We start from the raw sequence: 22017 nt of genomic DNA, 5'->3' as shown, positions 1-22017 counted from the left end.
GAGACCGCGGAGAGGGGGCACAGACACAGACACCGCGGAGAGGGGGCACAGACACAGACACAGACACAGACACAGACACCGCGGAGAGGGGGCACAGACACAGACACAGACACAGACACAGACACAGACACCGCGGAGAGGGGGCACAGACACAGACACAGACACAGACACAGACACCGCGGAGAGGGGGCACAGACACAGACACAGACACAGACACAGACACAGACACAGACACAGACACAGACACAGACACCGCGGAGAGGGGGCACAGACACAGACACAGACACCGCGGAGAGGGGGCACAGACACAGACACAGACACCGCGGAGAGGGGGCACAGACACAGACACAGAGATCGCGGAGAGGGGGCACAGACACAGACACCGCGGAGAGGGGGGCACAGACACAGACACAGACAGAGACACAGACACCGCGGAGAGGGGGCACAGACACAGACACGGACACCGCGGAGAGAGGGCACAGACACAGACACAGACACCGCGGAGAGGGGGCACAGACACAGACACGGACACCGCGGAGAGGGGGCACAGACACGGACACCGCGAAGAGGGGGCACAGACACAGACACGGACACCGCGGAGAGGGGGCACAGACACAGACACGGACACCGCGGAGAGGGGGCACAGACACAGACACGGACACCGCGGAGAGGGGGCACAGACACAGACACAGACACAGACACCGCGGAGAGGGGGGCACAGACACAGACACGGACACCGCGGAGAGGGGGCACAGACACAGACACAGAGACCGCGGAGAGGGGGCACAGACACAGACACAGACACAGACACCGCGGAGAGGGGGCACAGACACAGACACAGACACCGCGGAGAGGGGGCACAGACACAGACACAGACACGGACACCGCGGAGAGGGGGCACAGACACAGACACAGACACAGAGACCGCGGAGAGGGGGCACAGACACAGACACAGACACAGACACCGCGGAGAGGGGGGCACAGACACAGACACGGACACGGACACCGCGGAGAGGGGGCACAGACACAGACACGGACACCGCGGAGAGGGGGCACAGACACAGACACAGACACGGACACCGCGGAGAGGGGGCACAGACACAGACACAGACACGGACACCGCGGAGAGGGGGCACAGACACAGACACGGACACCGCGGAGAGGGGGCACAGACACAGACACGGACACGGACACCGCGGAGAGGGGGGCACAGACACAGACACGGACACCGCGGAGAGGGGGCACAGACACAGACACAGACACCGCGGAGAGGGGGCACAGACACAGACACGGACACCGCGGAGAGGGGGCACAGACACAGACACAGACACAGACACAGACACCGCGGAGAGGGGGCACAGACACAGACACGGACACCGCGGAGAGGGGGCACAGACACAGACACAGACACGGACACCGCGGAGAGGGGGCACAGACACAGACACGGACACCGCGAAGAGGGGGCACAGACACAGACACGGACACCGCGGAGAGGGGGTACAGACACAGACACAGACACCGCGGAGAGGGGGCACAGACACAGACACGGACACCGCGGAGAGGGGGCACAGACACAGACACAGACACCGCGGAGAGTGGGCACAGACACAGACACGGACACCGCGGAGAGGGGGCACAGACACAGACACAGACACGGACACCGCGGAGAGGGGGCACAGACACAGACACGGACACCGCGGAGAGGGGGGCACAGACACAGACACAGACACAGACACAGACACGGATACCGCGGAGAGGGGGCACAGACACAGACACGGACACCGCGGAGAGGGGGCACAGACACAGACACAGACACCGCGGAGAGGGGGCACAGACACAGACACGGACACCCCGGAGAGGGGGCACAGACACAGACACAGACACAGACACCGCGGAGAGGGGGCACAGACACAGACACGGACACCGCGGAGAGGGGGCACAGACACAGACACAGACACCGCGGAGAGGGGGCACAGACACAGACACGGACACCGCGGAGAGGGGGCACAGACACAGACACAGACACGGACACCGCGGAGAGGGGGCACAGACACAGACACGGACACCGCGGAGAGGGGGCACAGACACAGACACGGACACCGCGGAGAGGGGGCACAGACACAGACACAGACACAGACACCGCGGAGAGGGGGCACAGACACAGATACGGACACCGCGGAGAGGGGGCACAGACACAGACACAGACACCGCGGAGAGGGGGCACAGACACAGACACGGACACCGCGGAGAGGGGGTACAGACACAGACACAGACACGGACACCGCGGAGAGGGGGCACAGACACAGACACGGACACCGCGGAGAGGGGGCACAGACACAGACAGAGACACAGACACGGATACCGCGGAGAGGGGGCACAGACACAGACACAGACACCGCGGAGAGGGGGCACAGACACAGACACAGACACCGCGGAGAGGGGGCACAGACACAGACACCGCGGAGAGGGGGCACAGACACAGACACAGACACGGACACCGCGGAGAGGGGGCACAGACACAGACACCGCGGAGAGGGGGCACATACACAGACACAGACACGGACACCGCGGAGAGGGGGCACAGACACAGACACGGACACCGCGGAGAGGGGGCACAGACACAGACACCGGAGAGGGGGCACAGACACAGACACAGACACAGACACCGCGGAGAGGGGGCACAGACACAGACACGGAAACCGCGGAGAGGGGGCACAGACACAGACACGGACACCGCGGAGAGGGGGCACAGACACAGACACGGACACCGCGGAGAGGGGGCACAGACACAGACACGGACACCGCGGAGAGGGGGCACAGACACAGACACGGACACCGCGGAGAGGGGGCACAGACACAGACACAGACACCGCGGAGAGGGGGCACAGACACAGACACAGACACAGACACCGCGGAGAGGGGGCACAGACACAGACATAGACACAGACACCGCGGAGAGGGGGCACAGACACAGACACGGACACCGCGGAGAGGGGGCACAGACACAGACACGGACACCGCGGAGAGGGGGCACAGACACAGACACGGACACCGCGGAGAGGGGGCACAGACACAGACACAGACACGGACACCGCGGAGAGGGGGCACAGACACAGACACGGACACGGACACCGCGGAGAGGGGGCACAGACACAGACACGGACACCGCGGAGAGGGGGCACAGACACAGACACAGACACCGCGGAGAGGGGGCACAGACACAGACACGGACACCGCGGAGAGGGGGCACAGACACAGACACAGACAGAGACACAGACACCGCGGAGAGGGGGCACAGACACAGACACGGACACCGCGGAGAGGGGGCACAGACACAGACACAGACACCGCGGAGAGGGGGCACAGACACAGACACGGACACCGCGGAGAGGGGGCACAGACACAGACACGGACACCGCGGAGAGGGGGCACAGACACAGACACGGACACAGCGGAGAGGGGGCACAGACACAGACACGGACACCGCGGAGAGGGGGCACAGACACAGACACAGACACAGACACCGCGGAGAGGGGGCACAGACACAGACACAGACACAGACACCGCGGAGAGGGGGCACAGACACAGACACGGACACCGCGGAGAGGGGGCACAGACACAGACACAGAGACCGCGGAGAGGGGGCAGAGACACAGACACAGACACAGACACCGCGGAGAGGGGGCACAGACACAGACACAGACACCGCGGAGAGGGGGCACAGACACAGACACAGACACGGACACCGAGGAGAGGGGGCACAGACACAGACACAGACACGGAGACCGCGGAGAGGGGGCACAGACAGACACAGAGACCGCGGAGAGGGGGCACAGACACAGACACAGACACCGCGGAGAGGGGGCACAGACACAGACACGGACACCGCGGAGAGGGGGCACAGACACAGACACAGACACGGACACCGCGGAGAGGGGGCACAGACACAGACACGGACACCGCGGAGAGGGGGCACAGACACAGACACAGACACGGAGACCGCGGAGAGGGGGCACAGACAGACACAGAGACCGCGGAGAGGGGGCACAGACACAGACACAGACACCGCGGAGAGGGGGCACAGACACAGAAACAGACACCGCGGAGAGGGGGCAGAGACACAGACAAAGACACCGCGGAGAGGGGGCACAGACACAGACACAGACACGGACACCGCGGAGAGGGGGCACAGACATAGACACAGACACGGACACCGCGCAGAGGGGGCACAGACACAGACACCGCGGAGAGGGGGCACAGACATAGACACGGACACCGCGGAGAGGGGGCACAGACACAGAAACGGACACCGCGGAGAGGGGGCACAGACACAGCCACAGACACAGACACAGACACAGACACAGACACCGCGGAGAGGGGGCACAGACACAGACACAGACACAGACACCGCGGAGAGGGGGCACAGACACAGACACAGAGACCGCGGAGAGGGGGCACAGACACAGACACCGCGGAGAGGGGGCACAGACACAGACACAGACACAGACACAGACACAGACACCGCGGAGAGGGGGCACAGACACAGACACAGACACAGACACAGACACAGACACAGACACAGACACAGACACCGCGGAGAGGGGGCACAGACACAGACACAGACACAGACACCGCGGAGAGGGGGCACAGACACAGACACAGACACCGCGGAGAGGGGGCACAGACACAGACACAGACACCGCGGAGAGGGGGCACAGACACAGACACAGAGACCGCGGAGAGGGGGCACAGACACAGACACCGCGGAGAGGGGGCACAGACACAGACACAGACACAGACACCGCGGAGAGGGGGCACAGACACAGACACCGCGGAGAGGGGGCAAAGACACAGACACAGACACCGCGGAGAGGGGGGCACAGACACAGACACAGACACAGACACCGCGGAGAGGGGGCACAGACACAGACACAGACACAGAGACCGCGGAGAGGGGGCACAGACACAGACACAGAGACCGCGGAGAGGGGGCACAGACACAGACACGGACACAGACACCGCGGAGAGGGGGCACAGACACAGACACGGACACCGCGGAGAGGGGGCACAGACACAGACACCGCGGAGAGGGGGCACAGACACAGACACAGACACAGACAACGCGGAGAGGGGGCACAGACACAGACACGGACACCGCGGAGAGGGGGCACAGACACAGACACGGACACCGCGGAGAGGGGGCACAGACACAGACACGGACACCGCGGAGAGGGGGCACAGACACAGACACAGACACAGACACCGCGGAGAGGGGGCACAGACACAGATACGGACACCGCGGAGAGGGGGCACAGACACAGACACAGACACCGCGGAGAGGGGGCACAGACACAGACACGGACACCGCGGAGAGGGGGTACAGACACAGACACAGACACGGACACCGCGGAGAGGGGGCACAGACACAGACACGGACACCGCGGAGAGGGGGCACAGACACAGACAGAGACACAGACACGGATACCGCGGAGAGGGGGCACAGACACAGACACAGACACCGCGGAGAGGGGGCACAGACACAGACACAGACACCGCGGAGAGGGGGCACAGACACAGACACCGCGGAGAGGGGGCACAGACACAGACACAGACACGGACACCGCGGAGAGGGGGCACAGACACAGACACCGCGGAGAGGGGGCACATACACAGACACAGACACGGACACCGCGGAGAGGGGGCACAGACACAGACACGGACACCGCGGAGAGGGGGCACAGACACAGACACCGGAGAGGGGGCACAGACACAGACACAGACACAGACACCGCGGAGAGGGGGCACAGACACAGACACGGAAACCGCGGAGAGGGGGCACAGACACAGACACGGACACCGCGGAGAGGGGGCACAGACACAGACACGGACACCGCGGAGAGGGGGCACAGACACAGACACGGACACCGCGGAGAGGGGGCACAGACACAGACACGGACACCGCGGAGAGGGGGCACAGACACAGACACAGACACCGCGGAGAGGGGGCACAGACACAGACACAGACACAGACACCGCGGAGAGGGGGCACAGACACAGACATAGACACAGACACCGCGGAGAGGGGGCACAGACACAGACACGGACACCGCGGAGAGGGGGCACAGACACAGACACGGACACCGCGGAGAGGGGGCACAGACACAGACACGGACACCGCGGAGAGGGGGCACAGACACAGACACAGACACGGACACCGCGGAGAGGGGGCACAGACACAGACACGGACACGGACACCGCGGAGAGGGGGCACAGACACAGACACGGACACCGCGGAGAGGGGGCACAGACACAGACACAGACACCGCGGAGAGGGGGCACAGACACAGACACGGACACCGCGGAGAGGGGGCACAGACACAGACACAGACAGAGACACAGACACCGCGGAGAGGGGGCACAGACACAGACACGGACACCGCGGAGAGGGGGCACAGACACAGACACAGACACCGCGGAGAGGGGGCACAGACACAGACACGGACACCGCGGAGAGGGGGCACAGACACAGACACGGACACCGCGGAGAGGGGGCACAGACACAGACACGGACACAGCGGAGAGGGGGCACAGACACAGACACGGACACCGCGGAGAGGGGGCACAGACACAGACACAGACACAGACACCGCGGAGAGGGGGCACAGACACAGACACAGACACAGACACCGCGGAGAGGGGGCACAGACACAGACACGGACACCGCGGAGAGGGGGCACAGACACAGACACAGACACAGACACAGAGACCGCGGAGAGGGGGCAGAGACACAGACACAGACACAGACACCGCGGAGAGGGGGCACAGACACAGACACAGACACCGCGGAGAGGGGGCACAGACACAGACACAGACACGGACACCGAGGAGAGGGGGCACAGACACAGACACAGACACAGAGACCGCGGAGAGGGGGCACAGACAGACACAGAGACCGCGGAGAGGGGGCACAGACACAGACACAGACACAGAGACCGCGGAGAGGGGGCACAGACACAGACACGGACACCGCGGAGAGGGGGCACAGACACAGACACAGACACGGACACCGCGGAGAGGGGGCACAGACACAGACACGGACACCGCGGAGAGGGGGCACAGACACAGACACAGACACAGAGACCGCGGAGAGGGGGCACAGACAGACACAGAGACCGCGGAGAGGGGGCACAGACACAGACACAGACACCGCGGAGAGGGGGCACAGACACAGAAACAGACACCGCGGAGAGGGGGCAGAGACACAGACAAAGACACCGCGGAGAGGGGGCACAGACACAGACACAGACACGGACACCGCGGAGAGGGGGCACAGACATAGACACAGACACGGACACCGCGCAGAGGGGGCACAGACACAGACACCGCGGAGAGGGGGCACAGACATAGACACGGACACCGCGGAGAGGGGGCACAGACACAGAAACGGACACCGCGGAGAGGGGGCACAGACACAGACACAGACACAGACACAGACACAGACACAGACACCGCGGAGAGGGGGCACAGACACAGACACAGACACAGACACCGCGGAGAGGGGGCACAGACACAGACACAGAGACCGCGGAGAGGGGGCACAGACACAGACACCGCGGAGAGGGGGCACAGACACAGACACAGACACAGACACAGACACCGCGGAGAGGGGGCACAGACACAGACACAGACACAGACACAGACACAGACACAGACACCGCGGAGAGGGGGTACAGACACAGACACAGACACCGCGGAGAGGGGGCACAGACACAGACACAGACACCGCGGAGAGGGGGCACAGACACAGACACAGACACCGCGGAGAGGGGGCACAGACACAGACACAGAGATCGCGGAGAGGGGGCACAGACACAGACACCGCGGAGAGGGGGCACAGACACAGACACAGACACAGACACCGCGGAGAGGGGGCACAGACACAGACACCGCGGAGAGGGGGCACAGACACAGACACAGACACCGCGGAGAGGGGGGCACAGACACAGACACAGACACAGACACCGCGGAGAGGGGGCACAGACACAGACACAGACACAGAGACCGCGGAGAGGGGGCACAGACACAGACACAGAGACCGCGGAGAGGGGGCACAGACACAGACACGGACACAGACACCGCGGAGAGGGGGCACAGACACAGACACGGACACCGCGGAGAGGGGGCACAGACACAGACACCGCGGAGAGGGGGCACAGACACAGACACAGACACAGACACCGCGGAGAGGGGGCACAGACACAGACACGGACACCGCGGAGAGGGGGCACAGACACAGACACGGACACCGCGGAGAGGGGGCACAGACACAGACACCGCGGAGAGGGGGCACAGACACAGACACAGACACAGACACCGCGGAGAGGGGGCACAGACACAGACACGGACACCGTGGAGAGGGGGCAGAGACAGAGACACAGACACAGACACAGACACGGACACCGCGGAGAGGGGGCACAGACACAGACACCGCGGAGAGGGGGCACAGACACAGACACGGACACCGCGGAGAGGGGGCATAGACACAGACACGGACACCGCGGAGAGGGGGCACAGACACAGACACAGACCGCGGAGAGGGGGCACAGACACAGACACAGACAGAGACACAGACACAGACACAGACACAGACACAGACACAGACACCGCGGAGAGGGGGCACAGACACAGACACAGACACCGCGGAGAGGGGGGCACAGACACAGACACAGACACCGCGGAGAGGGGGCACAGACACAGACACAGAGATCGCGGAGAGGGGGCACAGACACAGACACCGCGGAGAGGGGGCACAGACACAGACACAGACACCGCGGAGAGGGGGCACAGACACAGACACAGACACAGACACAGACACCGCGGAGAGGGGGCACAGACACAGACACAGACACCGCGGAGAGGGGGCACAGACACAGACACAGACACAGACACAGACACCGCGGAGAGGGGGCACAGACACAAACACAGACACGGACACCGCGGAGAGGGGGCACAGACACAGACACAGACACCGCGGAGAGGGGGCACAGACACAGACACGGACACAGACACCGCGGAGAGGGGGCACAGACACAGACACGGACACCGCGGAGAGGGGGCACAGACACAGACACCGCGGAGAGGGGGCACAGACACAGACACCGCGGAGAGGGGGCACAGACACAGACACAGACACGGACACCGCGGAGAGGGGGCACAGACACAGACACAGACACCGCGGAGAGGGGGCACAGACACAGACACGGACACAGACACAGACACCGCGGAGAGGGGGCACAGACACAAACACAGACACGGACACCGCGGAGAGGGGGCACAGACACAGACACCGCGGAGAGGGGGCACAGACACAGACACCGCGGAGAGGGGGCACAGACACAGACACAGACACGGACACCGCGGAGAGGGGGCACAGACACAGACACAGACACCGCGGAGAGGGGGCACAGACACAGACACGGACACAGACACAGACACCGCGGAGAGGGGGCACAGACACAAACACAGACACGGACACCGCGGAGAGGGGGCACAGACACAGACACAGACACGGACACCGCGGAGAGGGGGCACAGACACAGACACGGACACCGCGGAGAGGGGGCACAGACACAGACACAGACACAGACACCGCGGAGAGGGGGCACAGACACAGACACGGACACCGCGGAGAGGGGGCAGAGACACAGACACAGACACGGACTCCGCGGAGAGGGGGCAGAGACACAGACAGAGACACGGACACCGCGGAGAGGGGGCAGAGACAGAGACACAGAGACACAGACACAGACACAGACACCGCGGAGAGGGGGCAGAGACACAGACTCAGACACGGAGACACAGACACACAGAGACAGGAGAGACAGACACACAGTGACACAGAGACAGACACCGCAGAGAGGGGCCAGAGACAGGATTCACAGACACAGAGACACAGACACAGACACACAGAGACACAGAGACGGACACGCAGAGACACAGAGACAGGAGAGACACACAGAGAGACAGGCGAGAGACACACACAGACAGGGGAGACAGACACACAGAGACAGGAGAGAAAGAGAGCCATACAGATGGGGGGATGTGTGAGAGAGAGACAGGAGAGAGACAGACATACAGACAGGGTGACAGAGAGACAGACAAACAGATGGGGGTGACAGAGACACACAGAGACAGACATACAGGGTGTGAGAGAGAGAGACTCACAGAGACAGGAGAGAGAGAGACAGATACAGACGGGGTGAGAGAGAGACACACAGACAGGAGAGAGAGAGAGAGAGAGACAGAGACAGACAGACAGGGGGGCGGTGAGAGTGAAAGACAAGAAAGAAACAGACATACAGAGACAGAAGAGAGACAGACAGACGGGGTGGTGGTGAGAGAGACAGACACACACACAAGAGAGAGAGACAGACATACGGTGTGAAAGAGGCAGACGGACGGCGGGGGGGGGGGGTGTGAGAGATAGAGATGGAGAGACAGACACAGACACAGAAGAGAGACTTACAGAGAAGAGAGACAAGAGAGACAGACATGGGGGGGGTGACAGAAAGAGAGGAGTGAGGGGACTTCTGAATGGACATGTCTGGGCTCAGGTCTGGGCTCACTTTTTCTTCTTTATCCTCTTTGAAGCCCCCACTAAATGACTGCTCCTCAGATATCCCCTGACTCCATGGCACTGGCCTCCTTCTTGGCTGTTCCTCAGACAAAACAGCCCATCTTCAAATCTGGCCATTTTCACTCGCTGTCCCCTCCACACCTGGGATACTCTTCCTCCTTCTCTCCAGCTTTCAACCTCTATGACTTCCTTCACATCCCAGCTAAAATCTAACCTTCAGCCTTTGCTGAACTCTCTGAATTCTAGTGCCTTCCCTCTAATGGTTAGTTCAAATGTATTCTGGAGGTAGCTTGTGCATACAATTGTTTGTATCTTGTCTCCCTCATTAGACTGTGATCTCCTTGGAAGCAGGAATTGTCTTTTACATTTCTTTGCATCCTGAGCATTTGACATATAAACAATGTTTACTGACTAAATGAATATTATCTTGTCATCCTCACTTCTAAACCTCATGCATTCATGTACTGCATTTTATCTAAATTTTATAAGGCCCCCAGCACTGCTCATAGTGGTTTGAGATGCTTAAGCTATATTTATTTGGGGGGGGGGGGGTAGCTAGGTGGTACAGTGGATAGAGCACGGGCCCTGGAGTCAGGAGTACCTGAGTTCAAATCTGGCCTCAGACACTTAATAATTACCTGTGTGGCCTTGGGCAAGCCACTTAACCCCATTGCCTGGCAAAAACTAAAACTAAAAAAAAAACTGTTTATTTTTTGTTTTTGTTTTGTTTTTGCCAGGCAATGGGGTTAAGTGACTTGCTCAAGGTCACAGAACTAAGTAATGTCTGAGGCTGAATTTGAACTCAGGTCCTTCTGACTCCAGGGTGGGTACTTTATCTACTATACCACCTAGTTGCCCTTTAAACTATGTTTATTGAATAAATGAGAAATTAATATTTTCACAGAAACAATACCAGGGAAATCCCTCTCTGCACCTCCCTCCCCCAGTTATTGATAATAGTAATAATAATAATGTTTTCATTATACTTTCCCATAGGGTTATTAATTGTGCCTCAGCCCCTTTGCAATACAAGGGTCAATGACAATACTTGCAATGCCTACCTCACAGAGTAAGATGGAAAATGTTCCTCTTGTTTTCAATTAAATGGAAAGCAAAAGATTGATCCTACAATATAAACAAAATGGAGTTAGTTCTTGACCTTAAAAATTTTATACTGTGGTAGAGGAGATAAGGCAAGTACATGCTGAACATGATAGATGCTTAGGAGAAGCTTCAAAGATTCTGATTATTCATATTTCTATAGCATTCTCATGTTCAATCAGTAGCCAGTTCCTGTTCATTCCTTAAGCTACACTTCACCTTTCTCCACCAGGTGGAGGTATAGGAAGGCTCCCCTTAGTAAGTGGGACCAGAGCTGAGCCTTGAATAAAAGATAAAGGATTCAAAGATGCTGAAGTTTATTTCCTTACCCAAATTTTGGATTCAAATCAAACTAGACAGTGCTCTGAATCCCTTTCATTCCTCAAATATACTGTGTTCAGTTTTTCAATTGTATCTGACTCTTTATGATTTAATTTGGGTTTGTTTTTTTTTTTAGCAGAGATACTGCTGCCATTCCCTTCTCCAGCTCATTTTACAGATAAGGAAACTAAGACACTTAGGGTTAAATGACTCTCCCAGGGTCACACGGCTGGTAGGTGTCTAAGCCAGATTTGAACTCCCAAAACACAGTGATCCTTATCTTTGCTCAGATTTCTCTGTGCTTTGAATGCCTCCTGTCTCTATTTCTTCCTATTGCCCAGTGTCTTGTGGCAGTGGATAGATTACTGAGCTTGGAATCAGGAAGATTAAAATTCTTAGACCCTTATTAATTGCAGGACTTTGGACAAGTCACTTCACCTTGTTTGTTTCAGTTCTGTAAAATGAGCTGGAAAAGGAAATGGCAAACCATTCCAGTAGCTTTGCCTGAAGTCGTGAGAACTAAACAACAACATCTCTTCAAGCATATCTCTTCTGATAGCCTGGATTGGTACAATTTTCTCCTCGGATTTTAGATAGCTATTAATCAATTAGGAAGCAGTTATTAAGCACTTACCATGTACTGGGAAGCACATAGATAAAAAGACACAAATGAATGCAAGCTCTCTCAAGAAATTTACATTCTAAAAATAATGCTTTTTTTTTTGTTCCTTTCAGATGAATACATTTTCTCATGTGAGATCATCTATTATAGTCATAGATATTGGTATCTCATCTGGTAATCTGCCTGCCCCTCCTCCCATTGCACAGCAGTTGGTTCAGGAATAACCATGTATCTATCTATTCCCAACACACACACACACACACACACACACACACACACACACACACACACACAACACACACACAAACACAAACACAGCCCCCACCCTACCCTGAGGGAAAGTCTACTCAATTTTTGAGTTTTGAAATAAATTCACTGGCTTGAGTTTACCATCAAACCTCAAACTTGCCTCACCCCCTGAAACTCCAAACCCATCTCTGCCTTGTTATTGTTGGTAGTATCTGACTCTTCATTTGAGGGAACTGAGGCAAATAGGGTTAAGTACTTGCCCAGGGTCTTAAGGCTAGTGATTTGAACTTACAAAGATGAATACTTTTGACTTCAGGCCTGGTTCACTATTCCCCACACCTTTATCAGGGTTTAATAATCAAATCCTTCCACACTGTGAAGGGAGAAGGGGATAATCTACCACTGTAGGACTCAAGCTCCCTTCCCAGACCACCACTCTCAGATCTCCCAATAGACCAATTCATCTGGTATTCCTATGCCACCCTTCCCTACCCTTACACTATGCTTTCTGGAACCCTGTTTCCATTGTTAAAAATAAAAAAACCTTTTAGACCTGTACTCTATTCTTGGAGACTACTTTGTAATCTGTTTATACTTATATATGGTCATTATTTAAGGTGGAAGACAGGTGGACAATTCAAATTTGCCCTGGGCAAATCACTTTCAGTTTGCCTCAGTTTCCCCATGTGTAAAATGGGTATAATAATAGTGATGCAGTGAATTATGGATGTGGGGTATGTTGTCATTGGAAGCAAATTTTGGGGAAGGAAAAATAATATTTGTACCTATCTGGGGGAATTCTATTGTGCAAAGTGACTCCATTCCAGGATGGGAATGGTCCTGGATTGTTCAACTTTCCTCTAGCTTCCCCCTTCCCCCAGCTTCAGGTTTCCAGCTACCTGTCCTTACCCAATTACGCAGGAAATGACATGTTGAACTCAGAGATCACTCACCATGGGACAGAAAGGACCAGTTCATCTATTGGAAAATACCTGAACAAGGTACTAAACCACTCCCCAAGTGCTTTGTCCAATCCACTATAGAAGTACATTTAAGAAGAAGCACTGGCCCTTCTTGTTTCTTTTTTTTTTAAGTTTTTTTTTAGCAAGGCAATGGAGTTAAGTGACTTGCCCAAGGCCACACAGCTAAGTAATTATTAAGTATCTGAAGCCGAATTTGAACTCAGGTACTCCTGACTCCAGGGCTGGTGCTCTATTCACTGAGCCACCTAGCTGCCCCATCTTCTGGTTTCTTCTTGACTCTACCTTCCACCTTGCAAAATGTCTGCATCTCTCTCTCTCTCTCTCTCTCTCTCTCTCTCTCTCTCTCTCTCTCTCTTTCTTAGGCCATGTGCTCCCTACTTAGGCCCTCTAGATTACCATGGGCCCCCATGCCATGTGGCCAGACTAAGCCAGCCCTAATGACTCTCTCTTTTTCTCTCTCACAAACTTCATCTAACTTCAAAGTACTTACTGCTTTTCTAGGAAATTTTAATCTGCTTACTGTGTAAGCCTTCTATAGTAAAACTTGACCAGTTTTAAATCCCAGGGAGTATGTGAATTCATTTACTATTCAAGGCCCCTCAATCTCTACTGGAGACCCCACATCTCTCCCACTACAATAGGAACAAATGAGATAATGTTTGACATTTAGCAGAGTGCTGTGCACACGGTAGGTTCTATGTAAATACTTGTTTAGTCATGGTAACTCTGGGTGACTCCATGGATGGGGTTTTCTTGGCAAAGAAATTGCAGTGATTTCCTCTTTCCTTCTCCAGTGTATCCCTATTTTACAAATAAGGAACCTAAGAAAATAAAAATTAAGTGATTTGCCCAGGGTCACACAGCTAGTTAGTGCCTGAGGCTAGACTTGAGCTCAGACCTTCCTATCTCTGGCACAATGCTCTGTCCACTACAGCACCCAACTGCTCATAAAAATTCTTGCCATCATCAGTCATAAGTATCATCAACAATTATCATGCCCTCATCATCAATTATCATTATCAATCCCACCTTTAGGGCAGGTACTATTTTGTTCCCTTGTTCAAGTTATTATGCATTTAATAAATACTTGTTAAATTAAATTGAAAGTCAATTATTAGACTGTGAAATCCATGATATTATCAAAAGTTATTATGTATTATAGTACACTCAGAAAGCTTCAAAATCCAATAAATATCAATATTATTATAAAGACAGAAATCATATCTTACCTGAACTTCTCTCTCAGAGTCTGGCATAGGATTCTAAATGCAGTATATATATTTTTTTCATATTATGTAATTTTATTATCTCTTATATTTATTTTTTTCTCTTAAGGATATGATTTCTCTCTCAACACATTCAGTTTAGATCAATGTATACCATGGAAACAATGTAAAGACTAACAGACTGCCTTCTGTGGTGGGGGGGGTAGGGGTAGGGAATTAAAATTAGGGGAAGGGGCGGCTAGTTGGCGCAGTGGACAAAGCACTGGCCCTGGAGTCAGGAGCACCCGGGTTCAAATCCGGTCTCAGACACCCAACAACCACCTAGCTGTATGGCTCAATGCAATATATTCTTAAGAAATTTTTTGGATGGAGGTGAAGTGAGGTGGGGAACAGATCTCTGATTAACCAATGTTAGAAGGTCCTATTGAGGGACTTCTCTGCCAATACAGGTGAGCATCTTCTACAATTTAAAGTCTGAGTTGGGGCACTAAGCATCTAAATAGCTTACCCAAAATTACTCAGAAATCAGGATTTGAACCCAAGACTTCCTGACTCTGTGAGAATAATTCTTTTTCCTAGCCACCATACCACTCTTCTTCTAGTGTTTGTTGTTAATTTTGAAAGTCTAGTTGTCCTGTGCAGGATAGATATGAATAAAAAGATAAGGAAATAGTCAGAAACGCTACTATGGAGCCACAAAAGAGCAGTTGCTGAAGTACACTGGGGTAGATATGGAATAGAAGGGCAGAATTGAAGGGACAAACAACTAAATTTGGCAATGGTCTGAACGTGTGTATGAGACACTAGTGAATCTAAAATGTCTAAATTTTCCAGCCTGTATGATTGAAGAAAAAAGTGGTGCTACTGAAGGAAAATTGAGCAGGGGGCCCGATTTGGGGTGGGGGAAAAGGGATGAGGGGAAATGATAAGTTTAGATTGGAATACGAGTTTGAAGTGATCTGCTAAGGTTATAAGATATATAGTATGTGTGCTAAAGCATTTTTAAGGTGGAAAATAGTGGTGAATTTAGACTAGCTAGGCACATATACTAAAGGAAAATAATAAACTTTTTTTGAGTTTTATTCAGGGAAAAAAAAAATCTGTTTTGAATGTACCAGAAGGTTTATATATATTTCAGCTCCATGTTTAATGAACCATGTTAGACTGATAAAAGCCTACTTTCATCATAATGTCCATATGCAGAGGGAGTAATAAACATTTTACACGTACATGTCTGTCCAAAAAAGTCATCTGCTTTGTCTAAATACAGGACTTGATCTATTTCTTTAGATCTATTTTTTTATTATACTGTTTTCTGAACCTAAAGCTTTTAGGCAGACAAACAAAGCAAAGAGGACAATGGAGAGAGTTTTTGCATAATTCAGGCAAACTCCCCTTTTGCCAGATAATCATGGCAAAAAGGCTTTTAAAAGACTGATATTGTCCAGATGATTGCAAAGTCCTTCATTTTGCCTGTTTAAACAGGCCTTTAAATTATCTTTTGCTTAATGAACTGCAGTTGTCATTATTGATAGAAGAGAGTAAATTTTGTTTCTAAACCCTCTGAAATTGAGTGTGTTCCTGAGTTTATACTCTATTCACATCTGGTGAGCCAAGATAAATAGACAACTTGTAGTTTTTCCCTGGAAAAAAAGATAATGCCATGAAACAGTATTTTAACAAGTAAAATGTCAATTAATTATAAATTGTATGGCTAAAAAATCTCTTGCTGAGTTTATGGGTTTAAATAATGAACAAAGAAATTACTAATATGTTTTCCAAATTTCTCCACATTGTGATTATTTGAAAGGCACAATTCTGGGAAAAAACAAATGATAGTATGGTATGTCTTTCCCTAAACTTTTATGCTTTCAAAGAACTTGAAATAAAACTAGGTTATATCTCCATTAATTAGCTTTTTCTTTTAAGAAGTGGAGATTCAGAAAATTTGCTGATTAAATAAAGCAAATTTCTTAGAGATTCATATAGATGACATTTTGAACTAACTAAAGAATAGTGTTTTATGTGATGATTTCTCATCACCTAAATTCTTTTTTTAATGCTGAATCGATCTAATATATCGAATATATTTTAAATGTTTTATTGACAAAAAAGATATTTTTAGAAAAACAGTTGCATTTTATGTAGTGTTTGGCATTTTTCCCCAGTGTTGTCATATATTTCACTTTAGGCTCACAGTTCTCTAATAACAGGAATGACAACCATTTGACAAATGCTGAAGGTAAGGAAAAGGAAGTTTACTATGATCCTCTTAATAGATGACTATTTGGTGAAAGAATCAGAGTTGGAACCCAGGGCTCCTATTGGAAGAAAGGATTTAGTTAAGTACCTACTAGGTAGTCACTGTGCTAAATGCTTTACATATATTAATCTCATTTTATTTTTGCAACAATCTTGAAAGGGGGGCGTGCTAGGTGGCATAGTGGATAAAGCATAGGCCTTGGAGTCAGGAGTACCTGGGTTCAAATCTGGTCCCAGACACTTAATAATTACCTAGCTGTGTGGCCTTGGGCAAGCCACTTAACCCCATTTGCCTTGCAAAAACCTAAAAAAAATCTTGAAAGGGAAAGTGCTAATATCCCCATTTCACAGATGAAATTGAGGTAGACAGATGGTGACTTTCTCAGGGTCACACAATGTCTGAGGCTGGATTTGACCTCAGGCCTTCCTGTTCAAAGATCTATTATCCACTGTGCCTCTTAGCTGTACATTATGCTGAGGGGGAGCCAGGAAAGGATATTGTAGAATATCATCTGTCTGATCCTGTTATTTCAAGTTTGTTAAATCAGGGGGATTCAATTTATCTGTGTTTTGGTGAGGATTCTGAATAGTTGGGCATTTCTGTGGGTTATTTATTTATTCATATGTGAAAGACTAGTATTTTTCAAGAGAAAAGATATATGGATTTTTTTTTAGGGCTATCTATTGTGTGTGGTTCAAGCTCACAGCCACATTATTCTTTCAATTTTGTGGTTGATCTGAAGGTAAATATTTCAGTCTATGTAAGGCTTGTCATCACATGATGCCACATAATCAGAGCTATAGGTTTAAAGTTGAAAGCATCGAGTCCAACCTTTATATTCTTTAAGTTCAGACAGTAGAATGTTAGTGAAGAAACTGGTTCAGATCAACCCTAGGAGGTCTTCCATAGTGCAGTCTAGAAAGGACTGGCTAGGAAGACTGATGCTTGAGTCCTGTGTCTGGGACATATTGATTGTGTGTTCCTGGGCAAATTCTTCAATCACTGTGCTAAAAGAAAACTTCATAATTTGTAGAGAAGATACCAACTACGTTGATAGGAATTTCCTCAGCTAGGAGCTCCCTAAACCAGTGAAATCATAGGTAACCCTTAGACTTGCCTTTCCAAGTCCAGAGATCTATTTACTAGGCCACACTTCCTTTTAAGTCAGAATTGGAATATACTTTAGATGCCAGCTTCTTTAAATCACCAATAGGGAAACTGAGGCCCAGAGTGTTAAGGTGACTTACTTAAGGTCCTACAGGGAGTCAGTAAAAGAACTCAGATTTGAATCCTAGTCTGCTGACTTTTTTAGGTTTTATGAAGTTCTCTTTAGAGAAGTTGCTTGTTTCCTCTTTTTCTTTAGACTCAGCTATATTGAGTGATAGGGACTAGACCTGTGCTTTCATTCATAAAGCGTAGAAGGGAATCTTTTCTAAAACTTACTCAAAATAACCTACATTCCTGAGAGGTAAATGACTTCCCCAGGGTCACACAGCTAATATGTGTGAGAGGCAGGACATGTGGTCTTCCCAACTTTGATATCAGCTCTTTATCCATTCTGCCATACTGCCTCTTAATTTTATTTTATTGAATGCAAATGCATGCAGAAATAAAGACAAATACATGTTTACTCATAAAGGCACATAATATATGTCCATATATGTATATGTAAATATACTAAGAGACAGAAATTGCCTCCATAGAAAATTGTACAAATTTGTTAATTTATTATAAAATGTCCACTCACAGAAAAGCACAAGAAAACTTTTATACTTGTGAAATGAACTGGTGTTTCAGATACAAAATAATTTACACATAATTCCATACAATTTTATTTTTTATAGAAATAGGTCATTATTACAACAACTGTACAATACACTATGTTTTTATAATTACATAAAATCTTTTCTTTAGAAACATCTCAACATAACAAAACATACAAAAAAAGCAAAAGTGCATTTTTTAAAGGAAAATTCAATCCTAGGTATTTATCATGAAAGATATGTAATAAGATGCAGCATCCCCATTCAGTGGGCCAAAACACAGTGCATTTTCCTCAGTGACCTGTAGCCCCAAACAGAGGTGATTGCTGTTTGGGAGGCAGAAATGTATCCTCTTTGTGTTCTTAAGTGTCTCAACAGAATTCCAGAACATCAGCTGCATGATTGTGCTTACAGTTTGAGTCCTTCTTTGTAGTTGTAATTAATAAAGTAAACAGGTATAGTCCAGTGTTATTTTCTTAAGAAAGAAACCAAACCCAAAACAACCACCAGAACAGGAAGGGTTAAAAGATCTGTTCTGTTAGTTTTAGGTTGGAGAGTATGACCAGCTCTGCCTGCTGTTTTTGTAGTTGTGGCCACGACATGAAGTAAATAGACTTTTATTTTTTTTAATTTTATACAGAAAGTGCCTAAGTTATTTCTTCTGTGCAGTTGTGCAAAAAAAAATTTTAACAATAATAAAAATAATCTCTTGTTCTTTCTCTCTTCATCAGATCTTTGACCCAATGCTTCTCAAATGCAAAGGAAAGAAGATTGAAAGAATAAAGGCCAAATATTTCATATAGACAGTCCACAGTCAGCTGGAGTAACATGAATGTGCTCACAGGGATGTAGCAAAAAGTGCTTTCTCCAAGTGTTTACCCAATAAGAATAGGGTTCACATAGAATACTGTTCATTTCCAGTCTGAGTGGTCATGTATGGCTGTAGAGTACATCAGAGATCCACTGAGCCAGGGGGAAGTTAGGACAATCAGATCTTGATAATTTTTTATCCACTGCAGCCTGCACTCTGAGATTTCTTATGATCTAGGAGTTCTGAAATGTATTCTGCAGTGTGCAAAAGCCAAGAACTTAGATCCAAAATCCTTTCCTCCCCTGCCCGGTCCCTCTCTTGTCCATTGGTTAAAGCTGATTGTGTATTGACATTCTGCTGGAGTCCTATCGTGGAGGCTGCTGGAGGCTTGAGGACTCTGAGAGACTGCTAGACCTTCGAGATGGATGAGGTGGTGGTGGTGGTGGTGGTGGAGGCTGTGGGGGTGTAGGGTGATATCCCATCGTCCCTTGTTGTTGGGAGTAGGCTGGCAGAAGCAGAGAGTCTTGCTGTTCATTGTGCAATGAAGTTGGTGTCTGTACCTATCAAGGAAACAAATAAACAAACTTGATTTACAATAATTGTTCTTTGATTATCCAGAGAGTCAGTCCTACCTTCACAGAGAAGGGAGGCTAGATAACATCCCAAAATGGTTAGTCTACACTGTCTCACTTATTGTGAGTGGAAGCCATGGGGATGGTGTTCTGAAAGACCCAGGAACATATGGCATAAGATCTTGCTTCTCTTTTTCAACAGTGTTAATATTGCTTCCCATCTGATTCAGTGAACAGAAAGAATTCTAGGCCTGTGCCTAAAACTGGGCCAAAAAAGAAGAACAAGGGATATCAAAATAGGATATCAAAATATCAAAATATCAAAATTGAATTGCTTGTTTCACTGTTATTTTTTCATAGTTTTTATTTAAAATTTCTGTGGTTTTATCTACTCCAATAGAGCACTTAGGAAATCCTATCAAATACTGAGTCTATTCAGGGACCATCTTTAGCATGAACATCTCTGCACCTGGACCTAGAATGATCTTTTAAATAAGTAGTTCTTTTTTTTTTTAGTTTTTTTTTTTTTTTTGCAAGGGAAATGGGGTTAAGTGGCTTGCCCAAGGCCACACAGCTAGGTAATTATTAAGTGTCTGAGATAGGATTTGAACCCAGGTACTCCTGACTCCACTACGCCACCTAGCTGCCCCTTAAATAAGTAGTTCTTAACCATTTCTGTTTGTAATGTACTTCTTTGGTATTCTGGTGAAACTTATGGACCCCTTCTTAGAATGTATTTAAATGATAAGACAAAGCACATAGCATTATAAAAGAACACAAAATTAGAGTTATCAGATATTAGAAAAAATGCCAAGTACAAAATCCCAAGTTAATAACTCTTGCTCAAAACCAATAGTTGAAACAGGCTTTGTCAACTTTTATCCCTTGCTAGTATGATCATCCCTACAGAAGTCTGTTTCCTATCTCTGCCCAGCTCCTACCTGCAGATAGTGTGGAGGCTGCTGAGGCTGCAAAGGCTGCAAGGGGGATGGCTGTGTGGTAGAGAAGCCAGGGTGCAACACAGCTTGTCCCATCAGCAGAATAGGAGTCGAGGTACTGCTGCTGGAGGTTTGCACTTCCAGACTTGGAAATCCAGATGGGCTTTGAGGATATCTGTTTGGTTTCATAAAGGGGGGGGAAATAGCTTTAAGAATGAGATATTTAGAGTTAGCAGCAAGACTTGGAGAGAAGACCAGAGAAACACTGGCAGGGTCTCAAAAAGTTCTAAGTATTTGAAAATACTGAACATTTTTTCTAGTGAAGAAATTCATCTGCTAGCATCATCTTCAATGAGATTTCTCTGAAGCCCTCCCTCCCCTATGTGGATGTGTTTTGGAATAGCCAGATTCTGGATGACTGAGAAGAGAAGATTCTGGCATTAAGATCTCAACTTAATATCCTGCAGAAATTCAGGAGGGAGAGGAAAGAAAATCATAATCAAGAGCATCAGGATTCTATTGGTTACAAATA

At 50.5% G+C, this 22017-nt stretch overlaps 1 protein-coding gene across 5 annotated transcripts in view; it reads right to left on the bottom strand.

The window, feature by feature from the left end:
• Positions 1-19206: 19206 nt before the first annotated feature.
• NPAS2 (neuronal PAS domain protein 2) overlaps positions 19207-22017 on the bottom strand; it is a 258956-nt gene continuing 256145 nt past the window's right edge. For 4 of the 5 annotated variants that reach the window (XM_074213806.1, XM_074213807.1, XM_074213808.1 and 1 more), the window contains 2 exons: positions 21489-21660; positions 20254-20535 (listed from right to left, as the gene is read on the bottom strand). In XM_074213806.1, the coding sequence (XP_074069907.1) occupies positions 20341-20535; positions 21489-21660 (367 nt within the window). In that variant the 3' untranslated portion in view covers positions 20254-20340. Of the gene's footprint in view, positions 20536-21488; positions 21661-22017 lie in introns of all 5 variants that reach the window. The other variant, XM_074213809.1, reaches the window with a different exon arrangement.

Source organism: Macrotis lagotis, chromosome 1 (assembly GCF_037893015.1).
Source record: "Macrotis lagotis isolate mMagLag1 chromosome 1, bilby.v1.9.chrom.fasta, whole genome shotgun sequence".
Classification (NCBI taxonomy): domain Eukaryota; kingdom Metazoa; phylum Chordata; class Mammalia; order Peramelemorphia; family Peramelidae; genus Macrotis; species Macrotis lagotis.
This window is presented reverse-complemented; position numbering and strand designations above follow the sequence as displayed.